The sequence below is a fragment of the Hippocampus guttulatus genome, chromosome 7 (genome assembly GCF_054856545.1).
Source record: "Hippocampus guttulatus isolate MCC_2025c chromosome 7, RoL_Hgut_1.0, whole genome shotgun sequence".
Classification (NCBI taxonomy): domain Eukaryota; kingdom Metazoa; phylum Chordata; class Actinopteri; order Syngnathiformes; family Syngnathidae; genus Hippocampus; species Hippocampus guttulatus.
The window spans coordinates 11,195,697-11,212,325 of record NC_141267.1 but is presented as its reverse complement, the minus strand read 5'-3'; the positions used below and the strand labels follow the sequence as shown (position 1 = coordinate 11,212,325).

The 16,629-nt window shown below is 40.6% G+C and overlaps 1 protein-coding gene across 2 annotated transcripts; it reads right to left on the bottom strand.

The window, feature by feature from the left end:
• Window positions 1-9,495: 9,495 nt before the first annotated feature.
• Window positions 9,496-16,110, bottom strand: LOC147202238 (hydroxylysine kinase-like). Of its 2 annotated transcripts, none has more exons than XM_086116440.1 (5): window positions 15,804-16,110; window positions 14,404-14,711; window positions 13,949-14,091; window positions 11,959-12,139; window positions 9,496-11,692 (listed from the first exon to the last, which is right to left on the bottom strand). In XM_086116440.1, the coding sequence occupies exons 2-5, from the start codon at window positions 14,705-14,707 to the stop codon at window positions 11,250-11,252; spliced, it is 1,071 nt and encodes a 356-aa protein (XP_085972566.1). In that variant the 5' UTR covers window positions 14,708-14,711; window positions 15,804-16,110; the 3' UTR covers window positions 9,496-11,249. The 2 variants fall into 2 exon arrangements, with proteins under 2 accessions (XP_085972566.1, XP_085972567.1); XM_086116441.1 differs by having other exon boundaries at window positions 14,527-14,711.
• Between the last annotated feature and the right edge of the window lie 519 nt (window positions 16,111-16,629).

Here is a 16,629-nt window from a genome sequence, read left to right as displayed (position 1 = left end):
CTCTGGTGGTGACTTTGAAATGAGATTGCATCCTGTTTGTTACTTGACACAGTCCAACTGTGTCACTTTTGCGTTGCACTGCCAGGATGTCTTGACATCTGCCAAACACAATTGTGGCCAGCTGTCTGGGTAGGTGGCGGCAAATTGCGAGAGAGCTACTCGTCAATATGGATGCTCCGGGAGGGAATTTGCAACAATCTGACCACGCAACACATCGTTAGGTCATATTTATTCGTCTATTAAGTAAACAGCATCTCACCTCAGCTTTGAAAAATATGTACCAGATGGACTCTGTAACCGTGGAATACTCTTTTACAAGCCTATCTTCTCTCTCGCAGTCTGTTTTGTGTAAAAATGTACCTTTTGTATGACTTAGGACCCAATGGACCATTTCCAAAGGGTTACAAAGAGGCATGTTATCGTAACACCTGTGCTTATGTGTACAACATCAACATATTTTGTCAGTGTAATTCTTATTTGTGTGCATGTTGGCTTATGCATTAAAGTCATCCAGATGACCTTGCATCTTGATTAATCTCCGCGTCCCGCAGACTTCAAAGAAAGCTGCGGGAAGAGTAGAGCAGACAAGCATGTGATCTCACACTAATTTCTGCTCTGACGTGTGCAGTCCACAGAAGGCTCGACCTGTAGATGAAAAGATTCACTGCATTCATTTCAATAAAAGGATAAAATAAAAGGAAAAATGAAATTATTGCTCCCGTGTGGCTATTGTTAAAAAATGTTTTCTTGCAGGAAAACAAATGCTGTTATTTTGTGTATATTGTGTGGAAGCAAAATAAGTTTAAAAAAGTCATTTGTACATTACTAACTGAAACCAATCGCTTCATCTAAAATTACGTTGCAACAATGTAGTTATCCTAACTTCCGAAGTATGTAAGGTTTGCAATATAATGTTTGAAATACATTATTTAGGCGAAACAGTGCTTTATTTTTTTGACAAATCTTCTTTTTAAACTCTAAGTATAGAGTTTGAAAACTTCAAATGCTATGATAAAAAAAAAAAAAATTAAAAAGATAATAATGCAACAATTACAGGCACGTTGCCTGTACTAGAGTGCACCACCACATACTCGCAGTTCGGCACCCGCAGATTTACCTATTTGGAATTATTTTCAATATTTTATTCAATTTTTTTTACATTTATGGCAGGTTGCATTTGTGTGTTTGGGGTATTTTGGAGGGTGAGTCAACCCCGATTTTTATTATTTTTTTTAATGTGTGAAAATTGCATTTTGGCATTTATCAGCGTTGTTTGAATTATTTGGGTTTACAAAAATATGGCGTGGTGCAAAAGTAGGTATACAGTAGGTGGATATTATACAAAGTATACAGAGCATATAATAGGGTGGTATATGATTTGTTTGTATAATAAACACAATAAGTATTGGATGTGTTTTCTCTTTTTTTACAATTGTTAACCCATTTAGTAGCATTTAACCCCTTGTTAAACAAGCATCGTAGTAGAGCAACGTGTGGGTCATCCCAAATCACATCAAATTCACAAAATGAAGCCGACACATTTTAAGAGATTTATGGTACTGAGATGTGTGAGAATGTTTGACCACTTGTGATTGGAGTTTTTACTCTGCCGCATTTTCATGATGACTAAGGAGCACACCAAAGGCACTTAAGAGTGATATTGATTCACTTGACATTTTTTTCATTCGCTGCGCTTTTAATAAATGCTGTATAACCACGACAATCTTCTGACGTTTATCCAGCAGCGATGGTGTCTTTTTGTTTATCCGCTGCATCAGTGATAAACCCAGCAGCTGGTCCTTCCCTTCTCCAGCTACTCATTTGCTCATATCGCCCTTACTCGCTCTATCTGCCTCTCTTTCAGCCCATCTCTCATTCTGACAGGCGTGACATGGAAGCAGCAAGCCTCACTTCTCTGCACTGGCTGTGCGACCAGGTGGCTTTTCACTGCACCTCTGCTTCAGGAGATAGAGGCCTTTGCATGGTGTTCCTCAACCCACCCTGCACCACTCTGAATTTTCTCATTATAAGCGGTATTAAGAGTGTGACGCTCTAGTTATATTTGACATCTAATATAAAGTGAGAGCTGCATTTGTGCCGCGTGAGAGGGTTTTGTTTGTGTGTTGTGGGAGGGTAGAGGTGGCTTCACATTTTGTTGCGTGGCAGTGCCAATGTGCTGCTTTTGAAAGTGATATGCCAAAGGGATCAATCCACTTTGCCATTTCTTCAGCCATTACGATCGGGCAATTAGTGACTCAGCCATGAAACACCAACATGTTGCTGCTACACTGGTGATGGAGGAAAGGCCACAAAGGTCGTTATTGTAATTAAGACTCCTTCCGTCTGCCTTTATATTCTCTGCATAATCAGCTCCATCAGGGCTGAAATAATTGATTCTCCATTTATGCTAATGGTATGGATCTGGAGCATGGAGGGGCAAACACTCAGTTGAGTTATCTTTCAGGCGTGACATTTAAAATAGGATGAAGAAAAGTGTTGCTTTCAGATAGTGCGATGTTTTTAATCTTGCGTCAGACGCAGCCATGAGGCAGGAACTCGGGTGGACTTGCACAAACCTGACCAGACAATCGACAAAAATGTGACCCTCACGTGAAGGCTATTTTATCAACCCTCTTTGGAGATCTTCACTTACTGTGTGCGTGACAGAACTAAATGACATACATGTTTGCAGTATATCATGGCTGAATCATTCAAAGGGGAAACAGAGTTGCTATCATATATAAATAATACGCATATCTGAGAAGAGAAGAATTTATAAAGCTTGAAGCTCCAACATGTCACACCACGGTGCCACGTTTTTATTTTGAAAGAATGACTCTCCTCTTGTTTCACCTCACTTACCCTTCCTCGTGTGCCAGTCTGATTGTCAGCCCCGCCCTGATTGTTTCCACCTGTTGCCCCTCACCATGTTTTTAAATGGTCCTTGTCTCCCTTTGTCCTGTGCCAGTGTGTTTCGTCCTTGTGCGTGCGCTCCAGCCTCTCGCCACAGATGTGACCAGTCCTTGCTTTGGTTCCAATAGCCTTGCCATTTTGAGTTGTCAAGTCACTGATCCTCAAATAAACATATCTTTTTACTTTGAACCCTGCAACTAACTGTGTCTTATGCCCAAGCTGGGTTCTGACACAAAACGGTGCGTCGCCCACTCTGTGTTATCACTAATTAGCAGGGAGGAAATATGGTTGAAAATAGCAAATGGTGGCATGCTGAAGGAAAAACTACTGACATGGCTTTTGACACCAACTGCAAGCTTGACTGATATGTATGTGTGTGTGTGTGTAAGTGTGTGTGTGTGTGTGTATATATATATATATATATATATATATATATATATATATATATAGTGTGTGTTTGTGTATATGTGTAAAATAAGATACATTAATGAAAAATAACACATTTCAAAGAACCAGTTATAGAAAAATACAGCTAAATAAATGTAACAAATCACACCAGATTAAAGAATTGTTTGAGCTACATGTGGCCCATGGGCTGTAGCTCACCCAGCCCTGATATAGACGGACAATGCAAATTATCGGACTAAACTGTCCAACATTTGACAGTTGATAGGTATAGTTGTGTATTGATGTTGCTGTGTTCACACAATCAGACAGTCGGTGGCAGTTGAATGTAAGTGTGGAGTATCAACCTCCAGGAAACTTGAGCAGCCTACTGAGTTTACTTTCCATCAGTTTATTTTATGATCCCATTGGGTGTGAAGTGACATGTGTATCTGCATGTGTCCTGCTATTGACCAGAGTGTATTAGGCCTTTGCCCCTTTTGCTTGGTACAGGCTACAGCTCCCCACGACCTTGAACGGGATAAGTGGTACAGAAAAATAGAAGGATGGATGTTGCTTGGTAGAGGTTGTAAAAATTGCTCAATCATAGTCACTGTGCTGTGTCCTTGGGGCGGCAGTTCAAACACGGGACAAAAAGGATGGGGGAGAGGCAGCGGGAAGACATTTCAAGCGAATGAGCTAATTATCTAAAACAGCATTATAGACACTTACCCAATTTGGGAGTTTTTCATCCAAAAATATGAGCCGTCATGTGGTTTTGGCTGAAGTCCGCTGAACTTAAAGCTAATAAACAATGCAAAACGCCATAGACGGGCTCATGAAAAGCATTTGTGTGGCAGTGTTCTCACACTTCGAATGAACAGACAATATAACAATACCCACTGGAATATATTTTTAATGCTCTGCGAAGAACAACTAACTGCTGCCGACTTAGTCACTTCCAATAGTTGTGAAATTACAGTATTTTGTTTGTGTCTGTATTATACTGCCCCCCAGTGGCCAGGTCTTGCACTTGGAACTAACCGACCATGATTCACCAACTATGCTTGAATTCTAAATGTATTTATACACTCGGATTTCACATGTGAATCTTTACCCTGTACCTAATATTAATTACAATTTTAGAACAATGGAAAAACTTCTAACATTGAAAAATGTTCACCTCACCATGAGCTTGGTGGAAGTAAGGTTGAGTTAAAAATGTTCCCTATCAGGTCACTTTTCACTCTCCCCCATGATGATCTATACCTTCAGCAACATTAAACAATGTGTGCATGAGTAAAGACACTGAGGCGCTATTTTTTTTCAAATATTTGTAGGGTTAGGCTACTGCAGTAAGAAGTATATGTACATGTCACTCCATCAAAAGGAAATTGCCAGTCTGGGTGAGCTTTCCATGCGAGCAAGTTGCTGAGAAGTGGATTTGATGAGCCTCAATTTAATGCTCCATTATGCAAATTGATCATCTCAATTGACCGGCACGTTGGTAATAGGATGAGCTGACCGGGTGCATGAGGTATTTGTATATTTACGAAAGCAAAGTCCCATGCAGCTGCTGAAAATAAGCAAAGTGAGACAACCTACAAGAAGAAGCGAATCGAGCTGGCACCAGTGAGCCGTGACAGAGATAAGTGACAGCATGTTGATGGCATTCTTGGTGACCTCTTTACCGAATGCTCCCATTTAAAAGTCACATGTCTTTTCTCTCGGAGACACTGGGAGGTAGGAATTAAAAGCTGCATTTACATAATGACTTTTTGCAACAGCAGCTCTGCACATTCTGCAGGGATTTTTCGCCAATGGAAAAAAAAAAAGGATGGATATTGGTTGTCATTTCAATCGTGTGTGCGCACACTCAGCCAATTCTGTGCTACAGTGGACACAAATGAAGTTGCAGCAGATGTTTTTTATTGGATGTGAGATATTCAGTGTCACTTTGTGAATCGAGTTTCCGAATGAACTGAAACACATTGCAGCAAAGTCAAAGAAATGGGTAAATGAATTCCGTCAAATTAATTGCATTGATTGGTCATTCCTGGCACTACCTAATCCAGGATTATGATGATGCATGAACAGCTGTGACCGTCTGTTTACAACGCATTTATTAGTCGCTGTCAACATAATGAGACAAATTCCACCTTTCACATTAATCACCCTTTTGCCAGGACTGTGTCACTGCCGCCAGCAGACCCCCGATGACAAATAGAGCAGGCTGCTTTCCATTTACCTGCATTAGCTGCTGCTATATTGGAATCCAAACAGCTTCTCTGGAAAAGTTAGCAATGTGGAGGGGGAGGGGAGATAAATCAAGTTAGAGGAATTAATTTGAGGTAAGCAAAGAAGAACCACCGAATGTCATGAAAAGCAGACTGTGTAAAAACACATTAAATTGAACCCAGCTTGCGAAATTGCTTTCTGTACATTGTTTGTTGTGAGTCCATCTCCTCCTTGATGACCGTCTGTCAATACCCCTCTAATGGCTTTGAGAATACTCAACAATAGAATGCACTTTGCTGTGTTGATACTGAGCAAGTACCAATAGAATGGATGGTTGCTCATTTAACCGTTTTGCAGAATTGTTCATCACACTGTAGCAATAAATTCACATTAAAGTTCATCAAGGTTTGATATTAACGCCCCCTGCGAATTTTCAGTCCTTTGCTGGTGAGTCATTTGCCGCTTAGCATATCAACACAATCTCTCACTAAAATGACAGTGGTGTTTAAGAAAGATTTGAATTTTATGTATTCGACTCCCGATTCTATAATGTTCAATGTTGTATGCTCATTTTCTGCTTTACCCTGTCATAGCTACTGACACTGTTATTAGGCAAGGTGCTCTCGCATAAGAGATTTGCACACAAAAAAAATGTGGTTGAAGAAAACTTTGTTTCATTTTTACAAGCAGAGATACCAGTATAATGGTAAGAGATTCACTCTGTATTCTGGCTACTTGTCTTAAATCAATATTGATTTTTCTTTTTCTTGTTTTTTGTTTTTTTCTCAGCCTTTTCATTCGGTCCAGAAAGGCGACACAATTTAACAAATCTGTACGTTGGCCCACCTGACAATAACATTTGAAAACTGGCACTGGAAAACATTACAATCGCAATTGCCTTCGATTTCACAGATTAGTTCATCAACAGTGAGTTCCCCTCGACCGTTTTTGTAAAATTCTTTGATCTGTTTCATCGGCACGTCATTGACTGGCTGTTCTGTCCATATTTCAATTGTTATCCAAATATTACCTCCATCCATTCATCCATTTTCCAATCCGCTTATCCTCACAAGGGTCGCGGGGGTGCTGGAGCCTATCCCAGCCATCTTCGGGCAGTAGGCGGGGGACACCCTGAACCGGTTGCCAGCCAATCGCAGGGCACACAGAGACGAACAACCATCCGCGCTCACACTCACACCAAGGGACAATACAGAGTGTTCAATCAGCCTGCCATGCATGTTTTTGGAATGTGAGAGGAAATCGGAGTACCCGGAGAAAACCCACGCAGACCTGGGGAGAACATGCAAACTCCACACAGGGAGGCCAGAGCTGGAATTGAACCCGGTACCTCTGCACTGTGTGGTCGACGCGCTAACCAGTAGACCACCAGGCCGTCCCCAAATATTACACACCAAGTCAAATTATTCTGTAATAAATAATAGCAGATAATATTAATATCTTATAGTTTATCACGTTGACTGGCAATCAATAAAAATACATCGAAACAATAAAAGACTACGCTCATGACGACTTAGTCCTTGCATCGTGTATTACCAAACATTGGACTCTTCACAGAAAAGCAGTGAAAGCTTTGGCTTTGTAGAGTGCCTTTTCTTTGCACAAAGCACATCCTCCCTTTCCCAAAAGAATGTGCTTTTGCGATAAGGAGTGGATGAGAGGAGCCGAGATATGGCACAATGCAGCTGCACATCTGCCAGAGCAAGCTGTTTCACTGTGCAATTGTCTGCATTATAGAACGCTGATGGGGTTTGACTACCACATTGCAGTTTACCTATCACGGCTAGGAAATGTCAGAGTGTCCTCTAAAAAATGTCCACGATAGTAAAAAGTCATATTTAAATCCTGTTCCCGACTGTCGGAATGTGCAATCTTAACATACAAATGAAGCCACACCGCACGGCGTACGATGCGTAGATCATTCATCTACTGCGTGTTCACCTTTTGCAATGGAATGTAAGTTGAATTTCAGCTGCAACAGAGGGCATTTCAGTTGCATCATCATCATCATCACATGCGTCCATCTCAGGTTGTCTGTCATTGAAATCCGGCATTTGTCTTGACAAAACAAATAAAAGGAGCAATAGAAAATGCAGTCATGTTTGGTTTGTCAGTGTTACAAACAGAGCTAGAGGTGTATAAGTCAACAAGTGCATTGTATACTGCTGTATGCCATCGCCACAACAAACAATCCAACAATTAGCCATACAGCATATTCCCCGTCTCTGCAACTACTGTATTAATATTGCAGAAGACGCGGATAAAGGCAACACCATTTTGTTCACAGGATTTATACTGGTTATATTTTTCACTGTTCATTTGGAATAATCAGTCCTACAATCAGGAACACGTATACTATACTGAGTATAGTATACTCATTTAAAATGGAAAAGTCTTAACAGTGTTACCTTTTGACTTTTGTGTAGTGTTGCACCCGTACTGTCCACACCCAAACTGTAAATAAATGCTGCGTAATATCCTCGGGGATCCTAACCGGCCTTAATGTTGTCAGGGATGTTTGGTAGGAAGCGCGTGTTTATGTGGAAAGTTCAGGGCATATGTGTAGTTCACTCAGGATGGGGTCCTCGCTGTCTTCTGAGTTCACAATCTTCAGAACATACTCATCACCTTCAGCACTCACAGGATAAATGTTCTGGTCTTTGTAGTTGGGCAGATAGCCGAGTTCAGAAAGAGTTTGCTCATAGTTTTTCTTCACAGGCTCTGCTGCCTGACACAAGCTGAGGTTGGAATCCTTCACTGACGTCTTGCTGAAAACCACACAGCTTCTGCGAAAGATATTGATGTATGTATGTTTGAAACCACACGAGGGAAGTATTGCTCCAATTAACTACAGCGACAAAAAGTATGAATCCTCTCTATAACGATTTCAAAATGATTTTGTTCCCATTTGTTCATGTAAAACATTGTTTAATCCGAACATGTATTTGTCTCACATTTTCATATTAAATTCAATGATCATTCTGTCACAGTGAGCACTGCATCGTCAATGAAATACTCTCCCCAAACGGCAAGATGCAAAATATTGGTTTCGTTATTTTAATATTTTAAATTAAATTACATTCAAGAATGTGGGATGGCTACTTACCTGTTGATTAAAACATGACACGTGTGCACATACAGAGTGACCTATCATACCATCCATATTTCTCTCTCTCTCTCTCTGTATATGGAGATACATATTTTTCAACATTACAGTTGTACTGAGTACCGACATGTCAGTTTATGTGGTAGGGTTTGTTTCATTGTTTTCAGTGAAAAGACACTACCAGTAAATAGGGTCTTCCAAGGAATGTGACATCATTTGATCTCTGACTATAAAGTATGTCAGAGGAACTACATCTTATTGACAAATGACATAAAAGAGGCCTGCGTTTAGAAATAAAATATTTATTAACATGAGAAAATATGCTCAAACCGATGTAGATATTATAACCGAATGCACAGTTTTACAAAAGGTTCCGTTTGCAGTCGCTGCCTGGGATCTGACACCACTCTTTCCTTTTTTGCCATCCTCCTCGAATGTTTTTGTGCCATATCTACATCTGCTTTCCATGAAAGTGTATTTTTTTTAACTGAATTTTTTTGAAGAATAATGTAACTGTAATTTCCCCATTGCGGGACAAATAAAGGGATATCTTAACACACAAAATGACTTGCGAGTGAATAGCATTCTTTATCCGGAAAAATTGATAATAATACACTTGACCTTTAGTTTAAATTTAGTAATTGTAACACATCACGTTCAGTTTCAGACATTTTCAACGAGAAATGTCGTTAGACTTTGAAATAGCACAAATGTATGTGGTCCACACTTTAAACATGATTTCAATGTCCAAAAAAAATCACTAGATGTGAAACTCTCAATTATCATCCAATTTGTATTTTACAAAGAAATTGCTTGTTTCAGTAAAATAGCAGATATGGTGGTAGAAGCTTTATTAATATCCCATCACAGCTTGAACAATCGTCCGTCAATTAAAACAAATACCTGTACAGAATAAACTTTCCTCATCTTCCACGAGGCAAATTTCATCTTTTCAGATTTTGTCTTGTCAAATAACTGTATTTAGCTCAGTCATTAGGCAGGTGATGTTGAAACATACATATGACTGAAAGTACACTCATTCTCATCAAATTCACTCACTCACATTTTTTGCACAATATAAATCAGTTTCCGTGTGTCTTAATAAGCAACTTTACACACCCTATTCCTTGTCTTGCTGAATTCGGTCCCATCTCGGGCAAATGAGTGAGCCCCAAGCCACCTTTGGCCTACTGCAGAAACAGAGCCCAGGGTGTGGAAAACGTTCAACTTGTACAGGCAGACCGTGTGCTAACACCAAATATAAATAGCCCACACCGCTTTGACAATTTAATTGAGCAATCAAGTAAGTGCTGCTTATCAGAAGCTAAAGCTAACCGAGGCAAAACACACTTAGGTGGTATGGGGTGCATGCGTTTTTGTTGTTTGTTTTTTCCTTCCAAACAAATGACAAGCCATTGAAGACATCGGCAACTTCACACATGTAACACAATATTTATTTTCCTTGTTTTTCTATTAGTGACCTTCTGTCTTTGTATTGTCAACAAAGTTCAAACACGTTCAGACATAACTCCTTTTGTCTTTGATCCTCTCCTATTTCATCTATAACTGCTTCAAACAACAAAGAGTATGGAGAAAAGTGGTTAAGATTGGCTGTCTCTTATGCGATGTGTTGTATTATTTTGTTATTATGTTATTATGACTTCAAGACGGCTGCCTTTACAGCAGCTCCTATACTTTTTGTTGTTCTACTTTCTTCCTTTCATTACTTTGCCGCTGTAAATTGGGAATTTCTCCATTGTGAGACAAATAAAAGTTTTCCTATTCTTATTCTTTTCCTGCAATTCCTCTGTTCACTCTCCCTCCCATGTGCTCGAACAACAGATGCCAACCTGACTCCTTGCAGTCTGAGAGACTAATTGACAATCGTGTACGGGCTCTTTGAAGTAAACTATGAGAGCCAGTGGCTTTGTTTCATTTGTGACAGACAAGCACATTCATCACACATCACGACTTTATAACGATTGTCACTTGTTTGGTTCTCAGTTTTGCTAGACAGCGTGTATTAATGAGGCGCCAGGTCAACATTTTTAACAGCAACCTGCGATGCGAAACCGCTCCTTTGGAGCCTTGTACACTGTCGTAAATATTTGTTTCATCCATCCATTATCTGATCCGCTTATCCTGTACTTATCCTGTACCAGTCGACCACCATGCTCCAAAGGCCGCATTTTTCAGTCGCTTGACCTCACTTCCAGTGCAACCCGACCGCACGCGTGGTTTCCAAATTCTGGAAAACAATTCACAGCTTGGGTCCTTTGAGACCTTTGAAGCCTCCTTATATCGCCTCTGCGGACCACATAAACTCTGGCAAATGTTGACAGGCTTAATGTAAATCTGGACACCGCGTGTGGTTGAGTTGCGCCAGAGGTGATGTTGTGCGGTCGAAAATGTGGCCTTTAGAGGACCAGCTCGTGAATTTGGACACAGTCAATGTTACAAAAATAGCTTGCTCGCATTCACACATGTTATGGCAGGACAATTTTATATGCCATAATTTTCTCAAGCATCCCCTAAAAATACAACTGATGACAGTAGTATTTCATGACCGTCTTTATTTGTTATTTCCTTCTTAATTTCTGTCATTGAAATGAGCAGCAGTATGGAACCACACCTTCTCCACCTGCTCCTTCCCTATTTCGTAAAATTTGTGTAAAATCAAAGGGCCGCTCTTGGACAGACGCATAATGTAGTCCTGATTTTCAGGGTAGCATGGTGATAGGGACAAACACAACACTTGTTGCTGACAGAAGCGACACAGGACTAACCAAAAGAGGCAGTCTCGCTCTGCCTCGTTGAGAGGAAGGACACTTTCCCAGCCTGCTAGAACAAGTCCACCCACCTCAATGGGGTTGGGGTAGAAATGCATCATATACATGATGTTGATAGCTAGATCATAGACAGAGCAACCAAAGCTCATATCTCCAAAATCAATGATACCAGAAACCCTGTAGCCTCTGCTCTCATCAGCTTGCACAAGCACATTGAGATCGTTTAAGTCCCCGTGAATGAGCGCTGAGGAAAGACAGACATAAAGCAGGATATAAGCACTTGATATCTGCAAAACATCACATCAGAGATAAAAGTAGATGTAAAAATGGAAAAAAAACTTAGACTGCTATTAGACAGATAGCTTAATTGTTCAGCGGAAACTAAGCAATTGTTACAATAACATCATCATTACAAAACAGCTAAAAGGCTAATTTAGCAAACAGGTGTTGAGCAATGTCTACTATCACTTAACACCTTAATATGCAATTCGGAAATAACAATATACTTACACTTGCGGAACCTTGGGTATTTGCGGGAGACAGTGGTTTTGTACTGATGGAGGACGGACCTTACAACCTCCTGAAGAGGGTCTCCATCTAGTACATGACTGTATTTCTCTAGAATGGGAACATTTGACAGACTCCACGTGAAACTATCCCTTTGCAACTTGTTAAGTTGAGGATGTTCCACCTGGGAACAAAATAGAAAACACATTTTAGTATACAGGCAAAAAGGGCATTCAAATCAGCTATGGCTGGGTTGATGTGTGGAGTTTTTCTGTTCTCTCAAATAAAGAGAAAATGTAGAATAGCAATCGCACTGGAAATGCACCTGACACAGGGACTGTCCAACAAGAAGCACGGGTTTTGCTGTACTGATTAGACGCACCCTCATTCCAAGTAGTTGAGTAGAAAGATTTTGTGTGGTAAGGCTTGCCTACAAGCATGCAATCTGCAAGCATCTGATTGTAGGAAGGTGCAAATCATTCACTATTCTTTTTTTTGTTTGTTTGTTTGTTTCATGTTCTGCCAGTTTGTCATGCAATAAGTGTCAGTATCTAAATGCCTTATTATTTAATAAGAGGTTTGCTGTGAACCAGGAAAGCTTGATATACTGTGCAATACTCCCTCAGTTGCAATTTGTATTGAGGTGCGGTCAGAAGGAGGTTTGAGAGGGGAAGGGGACAAAAAGACAAAGGAAAAACCAACAACGAACAACTGTTTTGGCAACAGTAATACTGTAGTATTACGTATGTAGCAGTTGGAGTTTATCTCCATGTGGACTGAAGGCAGGGTCGCAATCCTGCAACACTGTGTCACCAGTAAAATTATATATAAAGGAAATGAAAATTCTAATATGATTAAAACATTATGTGTGTTCTGTGCAAGAGTTGAAAGATACGATTGAAACACTACTAAACCACTGAAGGGTCTGTCCATCCAATTGATGAAAGGCCAATTAGATAATCATAATAATAATAGTAAAAATAATACCGGTAATAATGCTGCTCGTGGTATAGTGGTACACTCGCCAGACTTGTGTGTGGGGAGCGTTGGATCAGTTCCCACTCCCACACCCACAGTATGAATGTGGGTGTGAATGTTTGTTTGTCTCTATATGTCCCCTGCGGCTGGCTACAGTTGAAGCTGTAGTAGCTGGGATAGGTGCCAGCACCTTCCCGTGACGGGTTCAGGTTAAGTGGTGTTGAAAATGGATGGATGGATAATAATAATGTTATTTTTCTTATTATTATTATTATTATGGGCCCTGAGGTACGGAACCAGTCAACTGGTTAGCACATCCATCTCACAGTGCAGAGGTGCGGGGTTCGATTCCGGCTCTGGCCTTCTTGTTTGGAGTTTGCATGTTCTCCCCGTGCCTGCATGGGTTTTCTCCGAGTAATCCGATTTCCTCTCACATTCCAAAAACATGCCATGGCAGGTTAATGGAACACTCTAAATTGTCCCGAGGTGTAATTGTTGAGCACGAATGGTTGTTCGTGTAAGTGTGGTCTTCGATTGTCTGGCAACCTGTTCAGGGTATACCCCACCTACTGCCCACAGACAGCTAGGATAGGCTCCAATATGGTCACCACCCTCATGAGGAGAACCAATCGAAGGAGGATGTAAGACATGTCACACTATGCGGCAAGACTAACAAAAATTCTGACATGCCAGACTTCAGTCATGGTCATGAATCGTCCCAGCTGCCCTACAACCAGTTTTTGAGTATGTCACAATACACGATCTATGACATGTCAAGACAACTCAAAATCGGCTATAAGACACTACGTTTGTCTGTGACATGTCTTTCGACTCACAATTGGCTACATTCATGTCGTTGGACGTCAGCTTAAGGGAATTGCAATTAAAATCATTCATGTCGGATTTTCATCCAAAATATGCTGAAGCATTAAGGTTGGCAGCTGGAAAAAAAACTGATTTCTTCACTTTTAGTACGGGGCAAAATAGTCTTCATGCAAATGGTGTACACTTGCACCTCTCTGAGGATGTTGTCCATTCTGGCTGCAGTCTGGCCGACTTCATAAAGTAGACGTGGTGAGAGAGGAGCCTTGGAAATAGGGATTCCAGGCAAATAAGTCAACAGGCGCATCAGGTATTTCTGTAAGCCAGAGCCACAATCTGTCAAAGGTAACAAACCAATAATTAGCCTTTCATCACAACTACTAATATTGCAGAAAACAAAACACTGTCTTATATATACTTTTTTTTTGTCATTGCATTATGGTTAGGACTGCGCAACTGTCCGTGTTTTATGTTATGTGTTGTGTTTATTATTTTACTTTATGTTAACTGTTTTGTTAAGCGCTGTGTTACAGCTGCCGCTGTTGTGAAAGCGCTATATAAATCAGCATTTATTGTATTGTATTGTATATGAACATGTGTGCACAACTACTGGCACCCTCCCTTGGTTTTAGATGATTGAGTGCCTACCAATGTCTATCAGGATCATGGCCTGTCCTGTGGTTGATTTGAGGATTCTTGGGCTCGGAAATCCATCCTCATGCAGGAAGTTCATAACATAACTCTGTACTTCAAACAAGATGGGGTCCTTACTGTTCTCTGAGTTGATAATCTTCAGCACGTACTCGCCACCTTCAACCGCCGCAATATAAATGTTCTGGTCCTCAAAACTGGGCAGATGGCGGAGTTCAGAGGGAGTCAGCTTGTAGTGTTTCTTCACAAGCTCTTCTACCTGAGACAAGCTTAGGGTGGGTGTAGCATGCTTCCCTGGCATTTTGCTGAAAAACAACACAAAACCTAATGATGATGCTCATTTGTCATATTGCTGATCCTCCTGCCCATTCTCATGCTCTGCAAATCCAGATGTCAGATGAACAATGAGGTCCCCAGCATGGTTTTCCCTCTGTGATGAATATGGAAAAAGCATGTAGGAGAAACTGGGGGACAACTGTGACACTTTTAACATTTGCGTCTCTAACTTTGAGCTGTTTTCATAGGGTGTTCAAACTGCTTTGCAATATAGCTTCAGGTGTCTCCTAATCAATGGCATGGAAAATGCCTGTGCAGCATCAACAGAATATGCATGAAATACAAGGAGTGAAATGTTACAATTGGCCCCTTGGTCCGGGTCAGTTGTGTGTGCTTACCAAGTCGCCAGCTGTGGACACACACGCTCGCTTGATATAGAATATCCATAAGATTATGTTAGCTCGTTATTTACATTTGAGCTGACCTTCCGTTTAGTTGTTAGATGCATCAAGGTTGGCAATAGACATAGTTTGTCTCACTCAGCGGAAGTGATCACCAAGTTCATCAGACAGGACACTCTGTCATGCAAACTCCTTTACACAGTATAAGCTTTTGGTATAATGTTCATATCGACAAAAATGTTATAAGAATGTAAAAATGATTATTGTGTCAATTTAAAATAATAATAATTCTATTGTTGGTGTTGCATGAAGGTGACTCTTCATTTAGTTAAACCACACTCCCGTGTCAGAATTTATTGAATTATTAACATCACGCAATACCAGCCAAAACTGGATGTAAAATTTTATCAACACCCGACAACATTGATTTTCATTTCCTAATCCATACTTGTCTCTTCACATACTTCTACCAGAAAGAACTTCGATTCTTCTTTCTTCAAAATGTAATTCATGAACAATTAACACATTTTGAGCAATTCACGTCTTTGAACTCAATTTTTTCCAAATCGGCTTTTGCTGTATGCGATGTCCACTGGAGTTTCGGGTCCCAGAATTAAAATGACTGCAACTGAATAGCCCTGATTGCCCAACAGAAGTACAAACGTCACTTGAAAATATAAATAGACATTCTATTTAAATGTTGGAAACTTTACAACTCACCTCAAAATATGTGGTGCTTGCTCTGTGGTGAAACTCTTCAAATCATCTGCTCCAAGAGGGCATTTGTCTGCCTAATAACATACCTCCTCTCTGTGCCTGTAGTTAAACTGTGTCGAAGACTGTTCTAATGATAGTCCCCGCGGGAATCTGCCATTCCACAAAACCGGAATTTCCCGTGAATTTCAAAACTCCCCGCAGAATTGAAAACAGTCCTTGGAAATCGGAGCGAGGTGCAGAATTATATGTAGTTTTCAACGCAGTCGCTCGATGCCGACGTCAGGCAGGCTACGTTGACACTACAGGGCGCGATGCCATATTCAGACAGCTGGGATAGGCTTCAGCCTACCCGCAACCCTCATGAGGCGTGATCCTCCGCAGCAGTTTATTCCCCAAATAATGCAGGTCCAGACATGTTTTCAGTGTATATGCATACATTTATTGAACAGTAAGAAGTGTTATTGTGGTTTGCTTCTGAGTGCTGAGTGTTGCTACTGTGCTGTGCCAGTGGGAACAGTGTGGCTCCAAACCCTGTGTCATTCCACAATGCCCCGGAGTCACCCTGAACTGCAATGCTTTTAAACCCGCCCCCAAGTGGTCAAAAATAATATGGGCTATTCTCTAAATCTAAATACAGCCTTTTTTTTTTTTTTAATGGCTCATACACTGATGTTGATTATTTTGGAAGCACGGCGTTCCACAGTGTTTTTGTTTTTCAGTTAATTTCCTAAAATAAGTCTTACTTCATTAGTACATTAATTTGCCTTGTGACTGGTCATTTTAGATGGAGTTTAATGCCCACGGTAGTTCACTTTTCAAGCCGCCGCAT

Excerpts from the sequence above, each read along its gene's own strand:
- LOC147202238 (XM_086116440.1), bottom strand. The coding sequence starts at position 14,707 with ATGCCAGGGAAGCATGCTACACCCACCCTAAGCTTGTCTCAGGTAGAA. Across the intron at positions 12,140-13,948 it reads TGGACAACATCCTCAGAGAG|GTGGAACATCCTCAACTTAA; the intron begins GTGCAAGTGTAC and ends TTTTGTTCCCAG. Across the intron at positions 11,693-11,958 it reads ATACCCAAGGTTCCGCAAGT|CGCTCATTCACGGGGACTTA; the intron begins GTAAGTATATTG and ends GTCTTTCCTCAG.